This window comes from Notolepis coatsorum (assembly GCF_963971535.1).
Source record: "Notolepis coatsorum genome assembly, chromosome: 16".
Taxonomy (NCBI): domain Eukaryota; kingdom Metazoa; phylum Chordata; class Actinopteri; order Aulopiformes; family Paralepididae; genus Notolepis; species Notolepis coatsorum.
The window spans coordinates 1,132,551-1,155,050 of NC_140180.1; the positions used below are offsets into that span (position 1 = coordinate 1,132,551).

At 44.0% G+C, this 22,500-nt stretch overlaps 2 protein-coding genes across 2 annotated transcripts in view; one reads left to right on the forward strand and one right to left on the reverse strand.

The window, feature by feature from the left end:
* Positions 1 to 14,252, reverse strand: part of LOC311242395 (uncharacterized protein) — a gene marked incomplete at its 3' end in the record, with an annotated part of 29,601 nt that extends 15,349 nt beyond the window's left edge. The window contains exons 1-2 of the mRNA XM_084331350.1: positions 13,746 to 14,252; positions 3,128 to 3,286 (exon numbers count right to left, since the gene is read on the reverse strand). Coding sequence (XP_084187476.1) covers positions 3,128 to 3,286; positions 13,746 to 14,147 — 561 coding nt within the window. The 5' untranslated portion in view covers positions 14,148 to 14,252. The remainder of the gene's footprint in view (positions 1 to 3,127; positions 3,287 to 13,745) is intronic.
* A 3,765-nt stretch (positions 14,253 to 18,017) lies between these two features.
* The window catches only part of tmem129 (transmembrane protein 129, E3 ubiquitin protein ligase), a 19,906-nt gene continuing 15,423 nt past the window's right edge, over positions 18,018 to 22,500 (forward strand). The window contains exon 1 of the mRNA XM_084331840.1: positions 18,018 to 18,341. Coding sequence (XP_084187966.1) covers positions 18,242 to 18,341 — 100 coding nt within the window. The 5' untranslated portion in view covers positions 18,018 to 18,241. The remainder of the gene's footprint in view (positions 18,342 to 22,500) is intronic.

Sequence of the window (22,500 nt, forward strand, 5' to 3'; positions counted from 1 at the left end):
GACACAAAAAAAACTCCAATAACAAGTTTTGAAAAACATAATACTAGGGCGGCTAGGTGGTGCAGTGGGCAAGGCACTCACCACCAATGCTGGAGACGCTGGGTTCGAGCCCAGCGCTCCACATTGTTTTCAGTTTGGCTGGTCGTCCGTACTAATACACATTGGCAGTATTAGGGGGAGGAAAACTGAGGGGTGGGGATCGGGCGTTGCGGACAGCGACTCCTACAGGTCGGTTGGTGCGCCTGCGCAGTAGAATCAAGAAGCGACGGGGGCGGCGCCCCTCCGAAGCCAGACCCCTGACGCTGAAAGATCGCGCCGCGCAGGTGAAAAGATGCGACTGCTGTTACCTCAAGTACCGGAGGGGACTTGTGCTATGTATGACTTAGTCACATTACAGCCGGCTTGTGGGAGGCAAGAAACAGCGTTCGAGACAGGGGAGGGTTGAATTGGACGATACGAAATTGGGATGGGAGAAAAATAGAAAATGGGAGAAAAAGTGGATACAAAAAAAAGAAGTCTACAGAAAGTGTAATATTGCACAGTGTTGTTTTAAAAGTAAAAGTCCAGGAAGATGGTGACTGTCACCCTGTTCTCAGTGATGCAGTGAGGCTCAGTGATGCGTCGTAAAGTCTGATGGCTGTCGGAATGAAGGACTTCCTGTGCCGTTCAGTGCTACATTTAGGGAGTGTTAGCCTTGGGAGAGTGTGTGTGTGTTTGTGTGTGTGTGTGTGTGTGTGTGTGTGTGTGTGTGTGTGTGTGTGTGTGTGCATGTCTGTGTGTGTGTGTGTGTGTGTGTGTGTGTGTGCATGTCTGTGTGTGTGTGTGTGTGTGTGTGCGTGCGTGCGTGCGTGTGTGCATGTCTGTGTGTGTGCGCATGTGCGTGTGTGTGTTGAAGAGAGAGAGAAGGAGAGAAAGAGGAGTAGTTTGACAAGCTGTAGTGACAGGTAGGGGTGCGTATTGTACTAACAGAGTACCGAGAGATTAGTTTGACTGAATAGTATTAGACTTAGACCATTAGTTTTAACAGTATAAATGGACTGCATTTCTATAGCAGCCTTTATCCAAAGTGCTTTACAACGTGTGCGGTTGGGGGGGTTACAGCTATTCTCTGGAGAGATATGATGCCGTGTGAATGACAGTCCATTAGGGTTAGGGCTACAGGGAGGTGTGGTGGTGACGCCATTGCCGTTTTTCCGTGTTCCACCCTCCATGTCCAACGCAACGTATTTCCCCCATTGCCCATTTCTAAATCGTCTCGTTTAAAACAAATAAAGCGTGAACATTGGCATGGTGTACAGTACCTTTCTGTGCTTATTCATCCACAATCTATAGCTCAACGTGAAATATTCGCAATTAATCATTAAAAAAAATCGCCACATTTTATTTCAACCAAAAATGCATTATGTTAGTGATAGAAGGGAACTCGTTTTGTGGAAAAAATGGAAAGCTTTTCAATTTCCACGCGGCAGAATTGTCACAATAGCCGATAATCCATTTTCCCAAAGATACATCCCTGTACGGGTGGAACCACCAGTGACGTCAGACTACACCCCCCTATTCTCTGGTGACAGTAAATTAGGGTTAATTTCACGTTAAGCCGTGGCTCTTGGATCTTTTACATTTTTTATACTGATTTTTATATTAAATTGATATAATGATTTATATAAGTATTAGCCTGGTATTGATCCTAGTATATACAGGATATTCCTGTATAATTATGTATCAGTGCATTGACAGTTACATGTTGTATGCCATTATGTAACCCCCTTAAAATACATCTAGCCATAAGTATAATGTGACATGGGATCTGATGAGAGAGAGAGAGAGAGAGAGAGAGAGAGAGAGAGAGAGAGAGAGAGAGAGAGAGAGAGAGAGAGAGAGAGAGAGAGAGAGAGAGAGAGAGAGAGAGAGAGAGAGAGAGAGAGAGAGAGAGACGGAGAGAGAGACGGAGAGAGAGAGAGAGAGAGAGAGAGAGAGAGAGCGAGACGGAGAGAGACGGAGAGAGAGAGAGATAGAGATATGTACTGTATCACGGATAAACAGAGATGCATATTCACCCGTTCAGTCAATGAAGGGGTCGGGTGTGTTGGCTTTTGGTTAGAGGGTGGGCCAGGGGGGTGGACAGCTGACAGACTTTTCTTTGGACAGATTCATGTTATCAAAGCCTCTCTCAGCGCGGCGGCGCATAATATTCTCTACAAGAGGCCCCCTTGTTCAAACTCTAGGAAAGAGTACGAGTGTGTGTGTGTGTGTGTGTGTGTGTGTGTGTGTGTGTGTGTGTGTGTGTGTGTCAGTGTGTGTGTGTGTGTGTGTGTGTGTGTGTGTGTGTGTGTGTATGTGTGTGTGTGTGTGTGTGTGTGTGTGTGTGTGTGTGTGTGTGTGTGTGTGTGTGTGTGTGTGTGTCTGTGTGTGTGTGTGTCAGTGTGTGTGTGTGTGTGTGTCAGTGTGTGTGTGTGTGTCAGTATGTGTGTGTGTGTCAGTATGTGTGTGTGTCAGTGTGTGTCAGTATGTGTGTGTGTGTGTGTGTGTGTGTGTGTGTGTGTGTGTGTGTGTGTGTGTGTGTGTGTGTGTGTGTGTGTGTGTGTGTGTGTGTGTGTGTGTCAGTGTGTGTGTGTGTGTCAGTGTGTGTGTGTGTGTCAGTATGTGTGTGTGTGTCAGTATGTGTGTGTGTCAGTATGTGTGTGAGTGTGTGTGTGTGTATGAGTGTGTGTGTGAGTGTGTGTGTGTGTGTGTGTGTCAGTATGTGTGTGTGTCTGTGTGTGTGTGTCAGTATGTGTGTGTGTCAGTGTGTGTGTGTGTGTGTGTGTGTGTGTGTGTGTGTGTGTGTGTGTGTGTGTGTGTGTGTGTGTGTGTGTGTGTGTGTGTGTCTGTGTGTGTGTCAGTATGTGTGTGTGTGTGTGTCAGTGTGTGTGTGAGTGTGTGTGTGTGTATGAGTGTGTGTGTGAGTGTGTGTGTGTGTGTGTGTGTGTCTGTGTGTGTCTGTGTGTGTGTCTGTGTGTGTCTGTGTGTGTGTGTGTGTGTCAGTATGTGTGTGTGTGCGCGTGTGTGTGTCTGTGTGTGTGTGTGTGTGTGTGTGTCTGTGTGTGTGTGTCTTTCCCAGAGTGTATTTTTAGGGTGAATTCCTCACCTGTTTCCGCAGCGCTTCAAAGGCGGCGCTGATGGTGTGCACGCGGGTCCTCTCCCTGGCGTTGGCCAGCAGCCGCCGGGTCTGTTGGAGCGCCTTCATCTCTGGCGGCCGGCCAGGCGGGTGGTCCGAGCCCAGGAGGGACCGGTTCTGAGGGGAATCCTATAGGAGGGGGGGGGGGGCGCAAAAAGCGAGGAGTGGGCCGTGGTCAGACCTGAGGGCATCTCATCATCAGGGGCACAGGGGGCACACAGGGGGCACACTGACTGCTGTACTATTTTCAAGAGTCAAGAGGTTTATTTTTTGTCACATACATACCAGGCGTGGGGGGGGGGAATCGATACGTAGTAGTATCGCGATACTTTTTGCGTGGCGATACTGTATCGATACAGGGACGCCAAGTATAGATATTTAATTATTTATTAAAAAAAATATATATATAATATATATTTTTTTTTATTTTTATTTTTTTGTATAAGGAAGTTGCATTGTTCATTTCAATACCTGTAATAGTACAGTAGTCCACACACACACACACATGCACACGTGTGCATTCAGTTAAGTTGGAATATGACTGTAATACAAACAGTTCAGTTTGTCAGGTACATGCAACACAGATTACAGTGTTGACATCTGTCTGCTTGAGAAAACACCATGTTCTGCAATAAAAACGACTGAAGTGAGACAAACAGACTGAAAACGTTGACAAAGTTTTACTTTGCAGTTGAAAAAAGGTAATGAATCGCAATATTAATATCGCAAGTCTCAGCACATCGCAATATATTTAGTATCGCAATACCATCGTATCGTGACTCAAGTATCGCGATACTATCGTGTCGTGAGGCCTCTGGTGATGCCCACCCCTATACCAGCCGGGCATACAGTGGAATGCGGGTGGTCATGCCCGCAGCATCGATTGTGCAATAATACTAATAATAAAATAGAGATAGAAAAAAATTAAATAGGTAAGACACAAGATGTGCATGATATAAAAAAGACATGCTAAGTTCCTGAGAAACTGGTTCTGTACACTACTATACAATATACAATTTACCATTTTAACTCCGTCATTTTTATACTTAATGTATCTCAACTATACCATTATACAATACCTCCTTCCTTTAAAGTGACTTTTCCATTATTTAAAGTAACATTTTGTTTATATAACATAATACTATAACCCAGTGGTTCTCAAAACTACGGGTCACGACCCAAATTGGGGTCGCGGGTGGGTGACAGTGGGGTCACCTACTGTTCTGTTCTGTTCTGGCAACATATTTTGGTTAAATATGCCTCGTTTTATAAATGTGTGTATCGATAACATAGTGCTGTAATTACATTTTCTAATAAATATGCACGATCAAGTTCAACAACGTGGTGTGCTTTCATTTTGATATTCCTTAATTACACTTTGGAATTACACGATACATAAAGTGTGGGGGGGGTCCCCAAAATAAATCCTAAATAAAATGGGGTCACGGTATGGAAAAGGTTTGAGAGCTCCTGCTATAACCCCCTCTGCAGGGGGGGGGGGGGGGGGTTCACATACCTTCAAGCAACTGAAGTATTGGTATTAAATTCCTCAGTCTAAAGAGATGACCTTGCCCCTGGCAAGCCTTCTAGTGATCCATTGTTAAAGCGCCTCCGAGTGAATCTCTTCCAGTAATGAAGAACACTCTTATCTCAGTTTTTGGATGAATCCCACTCATGAAAAACAACTAATATGTGATTCTTCTTGCAGGGAGTGCAGAAACATCTGCACTCCTATCACAGATAGCTGATAGATGACATTATTAAATGTAGCGTAATACTAAAACAAACTAAAAGCTCAAGGACTCCTATAGGAGCCAAAGCACTCATGAGTTATACCTTATTTCTATTGGCTTAGTTGCCTACACTGTTAAAGTCTACATTTCAGAATACAATGGGGCTTAGCTGTTATATTTCGGTTATTGTATTATTATATGAATGTTTATATGTTTATTTTTATAACCTTACATTGAAACGGCATTAGGAATATTGATTGGATTTAGATAAAGTAATTTAACCGTTTTATTTGTCATAGGGCCTAACAAAAATAATGGTTTGGTTCCGGTTGCCGACCGACCCTGCCGATTTAGGTGCGACCCAATTTATTTTATGAGTTAAAAAATAAAAATAAAAGATTAATTTTTTTTTTTTTTTTACAATAAAGTTTCATAAAAATCTTAGTCAAACCTTTAGTATTATGGATATTAAACATGCTGGCAGAGTACATGCATCCATGTTGTTGTAAACATTTTAATTAAATAAAGAAATTCCCTATCCATAGTCGCCGTGGGAAAGAATAAAATAAAAAATTAAATTAAATAAATTCCCTACCTACCCATGGCCTTAACTGACAACCAACAGGAAACAAACTATATTTTTTGTTATGCCTCATCTGCACCTTTGTTTACACTGTTTATCTTTCTCATATTTGTTATATTCAGAGTTAATCATATTCTTGTTTACACTGTTTATTTTTCTCATATTTGTTATATTCAGAGTTAATCACATTGCTAATCATATAGTTTACACTGTTTATTTTTCTCATATTTGTTATATTCAGAGTTAATCATATCGTTTACACTGTTTATTTTTCTCATATTTTTATATCCAGATCAAATTCGATGGCCTATATTCATTGTAACATATAATATAACCGGCATACAGACCCTCATCTGCACCTTTTTTTTTTACACTGTTTATTGTTCAAATATCTGTCTCATATTTTTATATTCAGAGTTAATTATATTGTTTACACTGTTTATTTTCTCACACATCTCACAACACCCTGTTCATACTATATATAAGTCCTTAACCCTTTCACTGCCACACGACAGAAGGTTAGCCCTTTACTATCACACAACCGACGGCGATGCTCCATCATTAGCATCATTAGCTCCGCATCCATTTTAAACTCTGTTGCAGAGTTTAAAACCTTGATCTCCAACCTTTGTCCATCAAGTCGTACGTGTTTTAACTTGATTTGTTATCCTTGCTCTTTGCCTCGCCTTGTTGTCTTATTGTTATGTTTTTATTATATGCTGTGTGATTTTATATTATGCTAATTTCTGTCTGTACACTCGACGTGACTGTAAATGAGGGAAACCTCAGTTGCCTTTCGAGTTTAAATAAAGGTTTGAAATTCAATTAAATGAAAATTCAGTAGATATCAGTTGTCTGAGCGTGGATTCGACTATCTGAGAATAGACTTATCAACAACATCATCGGTAAGTAAGTAGCAACCAGGGCTAGGGTTACAAACATCAGAACTGTCCCTTTAAATTTCAAAGACTGCCAGCCAGGTGGGCGGGGCTTCTTGCATCAGGACCATTCAGAGAGTGTCAGGTGACTCGTCAATCATAGAAAAAAGCCCAATAGATTTCCTTTCAAATACTCTGAACCTTCTGGGACTCATACTGTCCTACATAAGTTAATAAACCCCACCATCTGGTGCTCCAAGTAACTTAAAACAAACGCTAAGAATTATTTGAGGTTACCATTTCACCCAGACCTGGAGGGGTCAGAGTTCGGCTATCTAGTGTCATACATGTTGTTACCTCCATCATGGTTCTGGTCCATAGTTGTTATACATATGGCTCTGGACAACACATGGTCCGACCTGGACAAACTCTGTCTATGTATGGCTCTGGACAACAGCCGTTCCGACCACCTCCAGCCATCCAATTGATTCCCAGTGTAGAGGAGCGTAGAACCTGCAAACATGCTTTTGGTAACGATCGCATGATTTATGATTTTGTGAAGACACATATGTATATGGTATATATACCTTTGATTTGGAAGTATTTGGGCTTTCAGGCGAGCAACCCAAACGATTTGGGCATAATGCATATAACGCGTCATATCTCGCGATCTATGGAAAGAGACTGGATTATTTTGGAAATGGCCGATGTTTAGCGTGTAATAAACTACAAACTACAGTGTGTAGAAACAAACTCTTTTTTTACATGTTGGACTACAAGTAGTGTCTGTCAAATGAGCCACGCTATTGTCTCCATAGCTATAATATATAGAATATACAATAGCTCCGCAAAGATCGTGAAAATGGTCAAGAAAAGCCGGCGCCAGCCAGTGCAGATGGGGAAAGCCGGTGGCCGTCGAAGAGTTAAGGGCCGTTCCGAACCGCCTCCAGCCATTCAATTGATTCCCAGTGTCGAGGAGCGTCTGCAGTACTGGTGTTGTACCTCGTGGCTGCGGACGCTCCTCTACTTGGGAAATTAATTGAAAGGGGCGGCTAAGTGGCGCAGTGGGCAAGGCGCTCGCCACTAATGCAGGAGACGCTGGGTTCGAGCCCAGCTCTCGGAGTTGCTACCAGCTTGGCTGGTCGTTCATACTGATACTATTGGCAGTATTAGGGGGTGGGAAGCTGGTGGGTGGGGATCGGACGTTGTGGACAGCGACTCCTACAGGTCGGTTGGTGCGCCTGCGCAGTAGAATGGGTTCGAGCCCAGCTCTCGGAGTTGCTACCAGCTTGGCTGGTCGTTCATACTGATACTATTGGCAGTATTAGGGGGTGGGAAGCTGGTGGGTGGGGATCGGACGTTGTGGACAGCGACTCCTACAGGTCGGTTGGTGCGCCTGCGCAGTAGAATCAGGAAGCGACGGGGGCGGCGTGTCCCTCCCACGCAGACCCCCGCCGCTGAGAGATCGCGCTGTGCAGGTGAAAAGATGCGACGGCTGCCTCCTCGAGTACCGGAGGGGACACGTGATGTAAGGCTTCGTCCACATTGCAGCCGGCTTGTGGGAGGCATGGCCTAACAACGTTCGAGACAGGGGAGGGTAGAATTGGACGATACGAAATTGGGATGGGAGAAAAATAGAAAATGGGAGAAAAAAGTAGATAAAAAAAAAAAAGGAAATGAATTGAAAGCAGCCAAGCTGCTGCTAGACTTGGCTGCTTTGGGTGAAAAGGGAACCATTGGTCGTCGTTAGAGAGAAGAGGCAGCAACACGGTGTCCAACTTTGATACAATCATGAGTACGGCTCTTGGAATGTCATAATATTACTAGGAAGAGAGAACAAGGAGGGGTCAGATAGCTAGGAGAAGGAAACATGGGAGGGGTCTGACTGCATCATAATCTTATAGGCTTCATTCACACTGCAGATGAAAAGTGGGCCCCGGTCTGATTTCTTTGCTCATATTATGTGAATCAGAATCAGATTAATTTCACGACAGTGTGAACAACACAAATCACATGGAATCTGATATTTTCAATGATGTCATAATGTGGTCCTACACACTACATCAGACACAGGTCTGATTTCCTTTTGCAACGTGACCTCAGTCTGAACGGTCACGCCACTTTCACGTCACTCTAGTTAAGATTGACATCTGTCAGAATTTTTTTTTTTACGTCCATCTTCTTTATTGTTCATTTGCGCATGCGCTGTCAGTTCAGGAGCATCATGTGACCAGTTCACACTGGAATCTGATCTGAAAAACACATTATAATATAATATAATGTGAACAGCCAAATAAAGAAAATCTGATCTGAGAGCAATCAATCAGAATTGAGCACTAACTAACTAACTAACTAAGGGTTGCAGGCAGGGAGGGAGGGACCCTGGACCACCACTGTATGTGGGAATGTGACAAGATGCAGGAGTATTGGAAAGAGATTCTGGAGCTCATCTCCGAGCTGACGGAGATAGAAGTCCCGATCGCGTGTTGCTTTTTAACAGCGGAGGAGTGCAAGAATGTGACAATGTGACCATGTGACCGCGGCAGCGCGAGAGAGCGGCAGTGCGGAAATAGGCTGTCTATTGCCATTCTCTAAGACAAACGCTAACCTTAACCAGCTCCTTAACAGCGCCTAAACTTAACCCTTCTAACCTTAACCAACTCCGAAACAATGCCTAACCTTAACCTTAACCATGCCTAACCTTAACCGGCGAAAGAATACACAATGTCGCAGCCAATCAGGGAAAACGCGGAAGCACTCGGCAGCACTCCTCCGCTGTTAATAAGCAATAGGCGTCCCGATCGATCCTGAGTTATGTTTACTACACATTAGGGCTGTCCCCGACTAAGGATTTGGATGGTCGACTAGGATTGGCAAAAATTTGCCGTTAGTCGTCTATTGGTCGACTTGAAAAAAATAAAAATAAAAAAAGTATAATATAAAAAAATAAAAATAAAATTATTATTATTATTTTTTTTTTATCATTCCATTTGGGCTGTGGGGGGTGCTTAATGTCTGAAGGAGTCGACTGAAGGATTCTTGTCCTCTGTAAAAGCATGCAATTGGTCCACTGATGGATACATGTTGATATTTGTCTAGTCTAGTAGTGTGTTCATTAGTTCAAGTTCAAGTTCAAGTTCTTTAATAGTTGTCATACAGAAGTACAGAATACTTTCATACAAAATGCTTCTTACTGTTACGCTCCAGAGACTGTGCTAGACAAGATAGTATCAAATAACATAATATAGCATGTAATTTAGAAGAAGAAAAATGAGGTCACAGTGTTCGGTATAGACATATGTACAATGTTCTGAGTTACCATATAATATACAATACTATGCAGTGTACTAATGTACAGTACTATCTAGTGCAAAGCAGAAATGGGATGAGGTACAATTTTAGGTACAATTTACAGTAAGGTGTACGAGTTGTAGTGCAATCCTTCATCAATAAATATAAAGTGTGGGGAGTGGGTGCTACAGTGTGTTTGTTTAAAGTGGGTGTGTGCTATAAAGTGTGTGGAGTGGGTGCTACAGTGTGTTTGTTTAAAGTGAGTGTGTGCGTGTGGATGTGTGTGCTATGTGCGTTTGGTGGTTGTTGTTGTGTAGTGTTCATTCATTGTTCGTTTAGCAGCCTGATGGCCTGGGGATAGAAGCTTCTTCTGAGTCTTTCTGTGCTCGCCTTGAGACTCCGGTATCGCTTGCCTGACCGCAGCAGTTCAAAGAGGCAGTTGTTTGGGTGACTGGAGTCTTTAATGATTCTCTTAGCCTTGCCCTTGCAACGCTTGTTGTAAATGTTCTGGAGGGTGGGGAGCCCCCCTCCAATTGTGCGTTCGGCTGAACGTGTCACTCTTTGTAGTCTGCTTCGGTCTTGTGCAGTGCTATTCCCAAACCAGGAGGTGATGTTGCCGGTCAAGATGCTCTTTATTGTACATGAGTAGAAGTTCTTAAGGATCTTCTGACTGACTTGGAACTTCCTTAGGCGCCTGAGGAAGTAGAGGCGTTGTCGTGCCTTCTTCACAACACTGTCAATGTGTGTGGTCCATGTCAAGTCCTCGGATATGTAGGCTCCGAGGTACTTAAAGCTGTTGACTCTCTCAACCGGTGCCCCGTCGATGCTGAGGGGGCTGTAGTCCTTGACCCCCGACCTCCTGAAGTCCACAATCATCTCCTTTGTTTTGCTGACGTTCAGGGAGAGGCTGTTTTCCTGGCACCATCCCGCCAGGACCTTGACCTCTTCCAGGTAGGCCCTCTCGTCGTTGGCAGAGATCAGGCCCACCACCACTGTGTCGTCAGCAAATTTGATGATTGTATTGCTACTCCGCTGAGCCACACAGTCGTGTGTGTACAGGGAGTAGAGGAGGGGACTCAGAACACAGCCCTGGGGGGCCCCTATGTTGAGGGTGATGGATGAGGAGGTGCAGTTGATGGGTGAAATCCTCTTTCAGTGCCTCTGTGCCTGTTTTCGTAGGCAGTTAGCCTCTGGTATGCGCGCCATTAGCGTTAGCCACGCTTCTAGGCCTCTTTTCTTTTGGAAAAAATGATAAAAAAATATATATATATATATTAATATTAAATTTTTTTATTTATTTTTTATTATATTCGACTAAGAGGTTGGCCAGTCGACTACGGCTCCTTTCGACCGATTAGTCGACTAATCGATAAATAGGGGTCAGCCCTACTACACATGTACCCAGAGAACTTTCCAGCTAACACTAGAAAGAAGAAATTGTCCTGTGCTTCTGTCTTATATGTATAAAAAAAAATGCAATAAAAATAAAATGTGATGAGTTCGTTTGTCGCAATGACGTGAAAAACATCTCGCTATAACGATAAAGTTTTCACGTTATAACGTAAAAAAAAATAAAAGAATAAATATAAATAAAAAAGATTAAGGCCTGCAGTGTGAACGCAGCCTCAGCGAGTCCCGTTCGTTCGGTAACAGTTCTGGTGACATGTGGTGAAAAGGAGTCGGACACCAAAGATTGTGACTAAATGTCCATCTTCTAATCTAGAGAGTGACGTAGAAAGTCACATGACTGTTCAGGCTGAGGTCACACTGCAAGAAAATCTGACCTGTATCTGATTTTAGGAACCACATTATAAAAGTGGCCCAAATCTGAATTGAAAAATATCATATTCCATTTGTGCTGTTCACACTGTTGGCTATATAACAAACAGTACTGTATATCTGTATGTGGTGTATGTCATATATGTCACTATGAATTGAAAACGGGGGACCCTGATGTAAACAAGACGAAAGTCTTTCTCTGGTCTGCATCCCCTTAACAATTGTGTGTATTGAGCCGTACTGTATTGTACCCATTCCGCAATCTGTTAATACAATTTTCAATCAATCAATCGATCAATCGATCAATCAATCAATCAATCAATCAATCAATCAATCAATCAATCAATCAATCAAGCATCTGCTAGTAGCCTACCTTTTGCCAGGCCTGGGCTATAATGTAATTATTTGAGTAATTAATTAGTGAAGTGAAGCGAAGGCAATAGCCCAAAAAAAACAGATCTGTGTCACATATGAGCAGATTTGGGCCACTTCTCGCCCCTGCAGTGTGAACGTAGCCTTGGCAGCAACATGGTATCCATAGTCCAACAACCTGGAGACAATCACAAGCATGGCTCTGGGAACGGACAACGTGTCATAATACTAGGAACCGAGAACAAGGAGGAGTCAGACAGTGTCATAATAATGGTCTCAGAGACTCCCATAGCCCCTTTCGTGACTGTGATGCACAGCACTACCTTATACCTCCATCGAAAATTCCTACAATTAAGCCTGTCTCGCTTTTCTCCATCAAAACCGCTTCTCGTACAACAAGTATCGCAGAGACATTTCAAAGGTACTCACGGTTGCACAAGGGTTTTTCGGACAGACAAACGCTAGGGTTTGAAAGCTCGGCGTTGCTAATAAACATTTTAAATAACTTTTAGAAACTGGTCAACACGGCTCAAAGCGGCTTCATTTTCGGCTTTGGGTGCCTGATGCGCCTGCGATGTGATCACGTTTTTGAGCCGTTTTTGCAGTTTCTAAAAATTATTTTAAATGTTTATTAGAAATGTCTCTGCGATACTTGTACGAGAAGCATTTTGATAGAGAAAGGCGAGACAGACTTAATTGTAGGAATTTTCAATGGAGGTATAAGGGACTGTGTATTCACTCTGTGCGTGACGTCACAGTCATGAAAGGGGCTAAGACTCCCATTCGCGTGTATGCCTTCTACAACAGAACTGCGTTTCCGCGTTCGAGTTTTGCACTCTGATTGGCCAGGTCATGTGACATGTGCGCCAATCGTGGGACAGCAAGTTCTGCGCCTATTTCCGGGTCTAACAGCCTGCAAACTACCTGGTGTTCTATCGCCCTGCTCTAAGACAAACTCTAACCTTAACCAACTTCGAAAGAGCGCCTAAGCTTAACAGTGTAGAAACTTGCGGTCCCACGATTGGGCGTACGCGTCACATGACCAGAAATGACGCGGAAACGCAGTTCTGTTGTAGAAGGCATTCAGGCCTCCCATTCATTCCGATCAACAGCGGAGAGAACAAGTGGAACACAAAGCAGAGAGAACAAGTGGAACACAAAGCAGAGAGAACAAGTGGAACACAAAGCAGAGAGAGAACAAGTGGAACACAAAGCAGAGAGAACAAGTGGAACACAAAGCAGAGAGAACAAGTGGAACACAAAGCAGAGAGAGAACAAGTGGAACACAAAGCAGAGAGAGAACAAGTGGAACACAAAGCAGAGAGAGAACAAGTGGAACACAAAGCAGAGAGAGAACAAGTGGAACACAAAGCAGAGAGAGAACAAGTGGAACACAAAGCAGAGAGAGAACAAGTGGAACACAAAGCAGAGAGAGAACAAGTGGAACACAAAGCAGAGAGAGAACAAGTGGAACACAAAGCAGAGAGAACAAGTGGAACACAAAGCAGAGAGAGAACAAGTGGAACACAAAGCAGAGAGAGAACAAGTGGAACACAAAGCAGAGAGAGAACAAGTGGAACACAAAGCAGAGAGAACAAGTGGAACACAAAGCAGAGAGAACAAGTGGAACACAAAGCAGAGAGAACAAGTGGAACACAAAGCAGAGAACAAGTGGAACACAAAGCAGAGAGAGAACAAGTGGAACACAAAGCAGAGAGAACAAGTGGAACACAAAGCAGAGAGAACAAGTGGAACACAAAGCAGAGAGAACAAGTGGAACACAAAGCAGAGAGAGAACAAGTGGAACACAAAGCAGAGAGAGAACAAGTGGAACACAAAGCAGAGAGAGAACAAGTGGAACACAAAGCAGAGAGAGAACAAGTGGAACACAAAGCAGAGAGAGAACAAGTGGAACACAAAGCGACCTTCCGACGGCGTTCCTTCCCGTTTACCTCATCGGCCGAGTCGTCGTCCTCGTCGTCGTCGTCCGGGAGTCCGTCGTACAGCATCATCTGGGAGGAAGCGCCGCCCGCCCGCTCCCCCCCCCTGAACGACGACGGGCTCAGGCCCTGCAGCCGGCCCCCCGAGAGAGACGTGTCCTGGGCCTGGGCGTAGGGGTGGTACGGGGGGTGGTGCAGCAGGGACGGATGATGGTCGTGGAGGTGGCCGGAGGAGGCCGCGAACGCCGAAAGGAGGCCCAGTTTGTTGTGGCCCTCCGGTGGTGGGGCTTGGGAGAGCGGTAAGGGGTGGCGTTGGTGAGAGGAGGCCTGTTGTTGTTGGGGGTTGTTGTTGTTGTTGGGCGACTGCTGGGTGAGTTTCGCCGAGATGCCCGGGACGTTGCTGGTGATTCTCATGTCTATGGCGGCGTCGCTCTGATGACCTCCCGGTGACCTCCCCAGAGGGGCCGCAGCGGCAGCCAGTCGGCTAACCGAGTACACGTCCTCCCGCTCCCCCCCGCGGTGGACGCCGCCCGACTCCGGGCACAACACATCCCCCCCGCGGTGGACGCCCCCCCCCCGTCGTCTCAGAGTCCTCGTCCCCCCCGCGCCGGACGCCACCCCCCTCCTCCTCCTCCCGACTCCGTGGCGGAGTCCTCGTCCGCGGCGGGGAAGGGTCTCATCGCCGCCACCTCCTCCGCTGCGGGGTCCATGTCGCTGTGGTGGTACAGGCGCTTGGGCTCCCGGGACTTCCTCTTGACCTTCTTGCTCAGCGGCAGCGGTGGGTCCAGCTTGGTGCTGTTGCTGCTGCTGTTGACCGCTTTGTTGTTATTCCAGCCTTCGGCCAAGAGATGAGGGTTCCTCATTTTTCCGACAGCAGGAGCTCGGCCCCCCGAATAAGACTTTAGCGCGGGCGGTGTGCTCTCTCTCTAAGCTACGCTACTAGACTAAATAAGAAACGACTACACGAACTAATGCGGGACTAACTCTAAACTGAGCTTGGAGGTTTATTATGTCACCCCCCCCCCCCCAGGTGGATTCGCCGCTGCGGGTCACTGATTATCTTTGAAGAGATATATCTTCATCGAAGCCAACAGACTAAAATACTGCACAACGGTAGCCGAGGAGGAGTGTCGATCTCTGACAGCTTGGCTCTCGAACACACATGGAGGAAGTCTCTCCGGAGGACATTCCTCTCACTGTTGTCAACAGAATGTCCTTCCTCCTCGGAGAGAGAGGGCTGCTGGTCGTTGTTGTCTCCCAGTAAGTAACCTTGTTATCAACACGCCGCCTGTCCCAGTAGAGCTGCACCAGTTAGTCCAGTAGTCTGCATCGCAACAGGAGCATATCGCAACACATGACGATACCGTCGTCGATAATCTGTCCAGTTTTGCAGCGGTCTGTATAAAAAAAAACTGTTATGACAGAAAGACTAAATGCAATCCCCTCTCACTTCAGTCAAAGTTTTTCTACCTTTACTCGACTCTCTGGTTGGTTGTGAACTTTATCAACAGACTGTCTGTTTTTTCAGCATCTCTCTCTCTCAGCCAGCCGTCGGCTGCAGACAGTCTGCAAGGCAAGTCTTCATTGTAGCCTCCGGTAGTCCCCACCTAACACCCAGACCCACCTATCACCCACCTATCACCCACCTATCACCCCTGGAGACACGCACTGTCACTGGGTGTTAGTCACCAGACCGCAGCCACCTGCTGAAGACCGTTACTTTAATCAACCCGGCTCCAGTTAGTCTGCCTGGCAGCAATACACACACATACAACTCCAACTGCAAAGTCCCAACTAACTAAAGAAGTAACTATAAGGTTTAAAGACCGGCTATAGCACAGCTTACTATACTATTGTGACACAATAATAAAAAAGGGACAGCTATTTTAATGTGTGTTGTTGTTTACTTTCTCTTGCTATTATAGCAGGGTCTCACTGGGTGGCACAGACACACAGACACACACTCTGCATAATAGCAATCATTTGGAGAGAAAAATCCATACATTTAAATCAGCAGCAGAAGGTCAACAACAAAAAGGTTATTATTATTATTCCACTAAACGTCCAGCTGCTTGTTGATCGGCGGTCTCTCTCTACTCGCTGCTGCCCGTGTCATCTCATCTCCTCTCCGGCTCCAGTCTGTCTGCAGCGCCGCATACCAGATCATAATCCTCCACACAGACGGAGAAACACATGGATCATCACCGACAACACAACGCTGCTGCTGCTGCTGATATATAAATATCACCGCATGATGATCCAGAATAGACAGCAGCCGGGTGACGGGTCGCTCTGCTCGCTCGGTCGGTCTGTCGGTCTGTGAGCAGAAAGGCTGGCGCTCCGCCGGTGGGCTGAGCTCCGGTGGCGTCGGTCTGACTGGCTGGCTGTGCTCTCTACCGGGAGGGTGTCAGCTGTAGGGTGCGTGTGTGTGTGTGTGTGTGTGTGTGTGTGAGGAGGGAGGAGGGAGGGAGGGAGGGAGAGAGAGAGAGAGAGAGAGAGAGAGAGAGAGAGAGAGAGAGAGAGAGAGAGAGAGAGAGGAGAGAGAGAGATAGAGAGAGAGAGAGAGAGAGAGAGAGAGAGAGAGAGAGAGAGAGAGAGAGAGAGAGAGAGAGAGAGAGAGAGAGAGAGAGAGAGAGAGGGAGAGAGAGAGAGGGAGGGAGAGAGAGGGAGGGAGAGAGGGAGGGGGAGGGAGAGAGAGGGAGAGAGAGAGAGAGAGAGAGGGAGGGAGAGAGAAGAGAGGGAGGGAGAGAGAGAGAGAGGGAGGGAGAGGGAGGGAGAGAGGGAGGAGAGAGAGGGAGGAGAGAGAGGAGAGAGAGAGAGAGAGAGAGAGAGAGAGAGAGAGAGAGAGGGAGGGAGGGAGAGACCGCCCTGAAATGTCCCCGTTAACAAAATGTCTCATATTTTGAGGGGAGGGTGGATTACTTTATTACGGCATGTAACTTTATTTACAGTACTATAAAGCGGCCGACACTAGCTACACTAAACAATACCTGACTGCTATAATTATTATTATTGGTATAATGTATGATTATTGATGTTATTATTATTATCATTATCATTATATTTCAATCAATCAATCAATCAATCAATCATGACTATAATAATAACTATGAATTATTATTATTATCGTTATTATCATCATTATAGTACGTATTAGTATTATTATTAATAATAACATGATTATTATTAATAATAATAATATTAATAATAACATGATTATTATTATTAATAATAATAAATATACAGTACATATATATTTGTATATATTGTATGTCATAAATGTCTGGATGTAACAGTAGCCTACTGTCTATCTGTATGTCGTGTGTGTCATATATGTTATGATGAATTGAAAATGGGGGACCCAGATGTAAACAAGACGAAAGTCTTTCTCTGGTCTGCATCCCCTTAACAATTGTGTGTATTGAGCCGTACTGTACTGTACCCATTCTGCAATCTGTTAATAAGTTTTCAATCAATCAATCAATCAATCAATTCATAATATCGATGCAGATGAAGTCCTGCAGAGCCTGTAAAACAGCGCCATCTCGTGGTTGTAGGTAACCGGGACAGCCTATTTTCAGGCCATGGATTTTTGTGAACACCGTACCGTATCATCGAATATCTTATTTATCTAACTTATCTTGTCTTAATTGTCATTGACCAGAGGCTTGGTTTCTGGCCGCCGATTTATAAATAAATATATTTTTTGCACTAATCATACTTACATTCATTAATTAGTGCATAAAGAAAGAAAGAAAGAAAGAAAGAAAGAAAGAAAGAAAGAAAGAAAGAAAGAAAGAAAGAAAGAAAGAAAGAAAGAAAGAGGAAGAAAGAAAGAAAAAAGAAAAGAAAGAAAGAAAGAAAGAAAGAAAGAAAGAAGAAAGAAAGAAGTGAACTAACTAATATGTAATTTTTTTTTGTATTTTTATTTATTTATTAACACAGTTAAACAAAAGTTTAAAAAAAAATCATAATGCCTAGAGGCTTATCGAGAACTTCCCCTTTTTTCTAAAATCAAACATACAAAAATACAAAAATATACATGTTATAAATGCAAGTGTTATGCTTATGATTTGTAGCTGTTGTGCGTCACAGTAATTTAGAAATATATATTTAAAATGCGTCCTTTTGGGTCATTTTTCCAGGAAAGATTGAGCTGCTTATATATGCGGCGCTTTTATTTTGAAAAAGCAGGGAGCGGAAGTTAAAACGCTGTTTACGTCCGCCTCCCACCCGGAACACAACGCTGTTTACTTCCGCCTCCCACCCGGAACACAGGCCATGTTGTTCTGGTGGTGGCTGTTGTTCTGGTCTTGTTCTGGTGTTCCTCTGGTGTTGCTCCTTGGTTGTTTAGGGTGTTTTTTAGGCATATATAATAACGCTAATATTACTGACTTTATCATGGAAGCCCAGAGGCGACGACCTTTACTTTAGCCTACATAGTGCTCGCGGTTTGCTTCGTGTTCACCCCCAACGAGTTCCGCTCGGCCGGCTTCACCGTCCAGAACATGTTCAGCTCCTGGCTGGGCAGCGAAGACCTGGGCTTCATCCAGTACCACGTGAGGAGGACCAGCGTCACCGTGCTGCTGCATTCTACCATCCCTCTGGGTGAGAGAGAGGGAGGGAGGGAGAGAGAGAGAGAGAGAGAGAGGACCAGTGTCACTGTGCTGATCCATTCTACCATCCCTCTGGGTGAGAGAGAGGGAGGGAGGGGGAGAGAGAGAGAGAGAGGACCAGTGTCACTGTACTGATCCATTCTACCATCCCTCTGGGTGAGAGAGAGAGAGAGAGAGGAGAGAGAGAGAGGACCAGTGTCTCTGTACTGATCCATTCTACCATCCCTCTGGGTGAGAGAGAGAGAGAGAGGGGGGGAGGGAGGGAGAGAGGACCAGTGTCACTGTACTGATCCATTCTACCATCCCTCTGGGTGAGAGGGAGGGAGGGAGAGAGAGGACCAGTGTCACTGTACTGATCCATTCTACCATCCCTCTGGGTGAGAGAGAGGGAGGGAGGGAGAGGACCAGTGTCACTGTACTGATCCATTCTACCATCCCTCTGGGTGAGAGAGAGGGAGGGAGAGAGAGAGAGAGAGACCTGGGCTTCATTCATCAACGTTGCGTACGCACAGATATGTGCGTAACCCGTGCGTAGTACGATCATTTCTAAGCAAAGTGTGTGACTTATCAATTTGAACGTGTGCTTGACATTGTGGGTATAATTTACGCTCAGCTCAGGGCATGCGTACCTGGTGCCCGGCGGTAGAATATGGATACTGCAGACGGACGGCATATGCTTTCATCAGTTTCATGCATTCGTTTCAACGCGGAAATAAGCTTTCGTTCATTAGTTTGACTGACGTGTTCTGTATGACTCCCGTAATTCATTATAGTTAATTGTAAAATAGCAACAGTAGTGTAATTATGGTCAAAACCCTATAAATAGCATTTGGAATAATAGGGCTTTCCTTCTGAATGAATGCAGCATGGTTTATATATAGTGTTATCGGAATATACGGGGTGTACTGACTGCGCTCTGTGTAACTCAACTCACACAAGTTGGAGAACTATCTCTCTCTCTCTCTCTCTTGCTCTCACACACACACAAAGGGAGCCGCATGTGATTGGTGGAGGCGGGACCCTTACAACAACTGTTGTTGCTAATCATTGACACATGCTAGCCTGTAATAATCCCCCCCAGAAAAATCTACTTTGCATTTGATATATTGCAAATATATGCCATCACACACACACTGGCATTTAAAGGGTTAGAATTATAAAATGAATATATGGTGTTATGATCAGGGCTGAAGTTGAATAAAAGATTGTATTTTTTTCAATCTGAGATTACAAAAAAACTGAAAATCCATCAAAATCAGTGTTGTTGCTAATCATACATATGCTAGCCTGTTTTTTAACAATAATTTGTGATGCCATCACAAACACTGGCTTTTAACACTTTGATTGCCACTCACGAGTTTTCTCGGATTTATAATAGTTACGTTGAAAGCCACTCACGAGATTTCTCGGATTTTATTATTATTATTTTTTTTAGCTTTAGCGATCTGAAATCATATTGCATCACGCAAGCCTACCCTAGTCTACCCGAGAGCCGCCGGCGATCAGATGTGGAAAAAAGCGCCCCTATCGTCTCCCAGATGACATAAGGGATTTTGGAATGGACTCAATGAAAATGGACGGGGGAAAAAATCCTGTACTCCACATTTTCCAGTCCACTGATGCAGCCGGGGTTACCAGAGTTCATCCTGGAGCCTCTGAGCGCCGCGGATCATGTATACACGTTAGATCTATACACTTATCGATTTTTTCAAATGGTGATCAGTAATTGGAATATACCAGTTGGATACCATCTGATGTCAGGTAAGGAATCTATGTTATCAGTGTTAGGATAATCAGACTCGTTTTGATGAAGATATAAGCTGTTTTGTGAAATGTGTTCTATCGGTTTCACTGTAAAATCCATGAGGAAATGAAAACGGCTATTCTCAGCTCGAATGGGCGTGCGTGTACGTATAATATTGATCATCTAGCGTTTATTTGAAAACGATTCATAAATAGGCCGACAAATATCAACGTTCTGGAATATTCCAGTAAAAGACGATTATCACAGAATGGCCCAGAATGGGCTGTTTTTTACCTCAAAACAGGTGCTTTTCAAAATGCTCTCAAACGGAAATGAAGTGATAAAAAACCAATCTGCCTTGACAGCACTGACTGGAAAATGATTCTTTGATAAGCGACGGGCAGATTAGACACATAGCCATAATTTAAAACATAGATTAGGCGATATTAACGTTAACATTAAAGTGGATGGTGGCATTCAAGCACTAACTCTGGCGCCACCTGGTGGCACTGAAAGTGTTAAAGGGTACAAATAAAAAAATTCCTACACCAGAAAGCAGGAAATTAAGTCTTTGTAACAAAGAATGTCCTGGTGGGGGACCCCCTGCTTAAAAAGTGGCCTGACTGGGGCTATATTTTGCACTATATTTCCTGGCCTGAATGATTTCCCCAGTCTGGCCCTGGTTAAAAGCCTCCAATGCTTATTAGTGTGTGTGCGTTTGAACGTTTGCATGTTTCAAGCATACATTTCCATTTATAAAAAAAAATATTATAAATACAAAAAAATGTATACCTCCTATAATAGTGGGGGTCGCGGCTCTCTGACACCGTTATTTGGGGGTCGCGGCCTGAAAAGTTTGGGAACCCCTGATATACTGTACGCCATACGTTGTAGTCCGTGCAGGTTTTGGTGGTTAAGAGTCAGACACACTTAGGGATAGGGGTGGGAATCACCAGTTTCATCATGATACGATACGATATCGATTCTTTGGACAACGATACGATATTTGCCGATATCACAAAGTCTCTCACGATACAATACGATACGATTAGATTCAGGTGCCTGCGATCGATATGAGATGATATCATATGCCCATTTAACACAATCAGTAACATTTAGATCAACAAAAAAAAGGTAATGAAAATATCATTTGACATTTGTATTTTTGAGCTCTTCCAGACATTTAAAGGAAAATCAATCTATTGTTTTTAATACAAATAGACCTCCTGTTCACTGTAAAGTGCCACGTTTTTATATATTGAGCTTTAAACTTTAAGCTACATTTTTTGGAACTCAAAACTCACAACCTCCCTCTCCCAAACCGTTCCTACAACAATTTGTTGATGTTGCATGATCATGTATAGGCCTACATTTATTATGTATTATATTGTTTATGTTTAAATAACATTTAAACATCAAACTCCTCTGACCTCATCTGGTCTTTCCAAAGACGCGCGCACACACACACACAGAAAGGGAGAATGCTATGCTGTAACGTCTACACACACAGAGCTACTGCTGTTGTTCTTGGGCGGATATGAGACTCGCCACAGGATTTTCAAAATAAGAGTATCGATATGAATCGATCTTATTACATCGCATCGATCCGATTCGATTGTTGATAATTACATCGATGTATCGATCTGGATCGATGTATCGTCCCACCCCTACTTAGGGATGGGACTTTCTAGCCAAAGTGCTATTAGAAAATTCGTGTTTCATAATATCGAATACCCCCCCCCCCCCCCCCCCCAAAAATGTTTGTATGAATCTTTTTATTTTTATTTCTTTTTAATCAGCTGACCGACAATAAATCAAAATGACACCGTTCACCATCGTAGCCTATAATAACAGCATTGCATTGGCCCATCAACCGGTTTTAATAAACAAACAGAAACAGTAGCATGTGCATCTTTTTGATCAATTAGGCTATGAAAATTAGGCTGCCTCTAAATATAAAAAGGAATTAAATAAGAATGTTTGCTTCAATAAAAAAAAAGCATTTTATTAAATAAAATAAAAAACAAATATTCGATTGTAAAAAAAAAAAATGAAATCGATCTTAATAACAGAATGACTATTTGAATTTTCGAATATTCGGTCCCATCTCTACGTTAGTGGTCAGACCTTCCTAATAGTTCTGGAGCTCTGCAGCTGTTAGTTCTCCAGCTGCTGGCAGCGTTCCCTGCCCACGGCTGTGGAGCCTGATGGCCGCTGGCATGAAGGACTGGCCGAGGTGGTTGGTACTAGATTACATTTAGTAATAAATGATGTAGATTATGTCAGCCACACACTACTAACCCAGGTACTTAAAGTAATTGGCAATAGTCAGATATAGGGGGGTAACGATGCGACCTCACAACGATTAATTTCGATTAGGATTATTCAGGAAACGATTCAATGCATC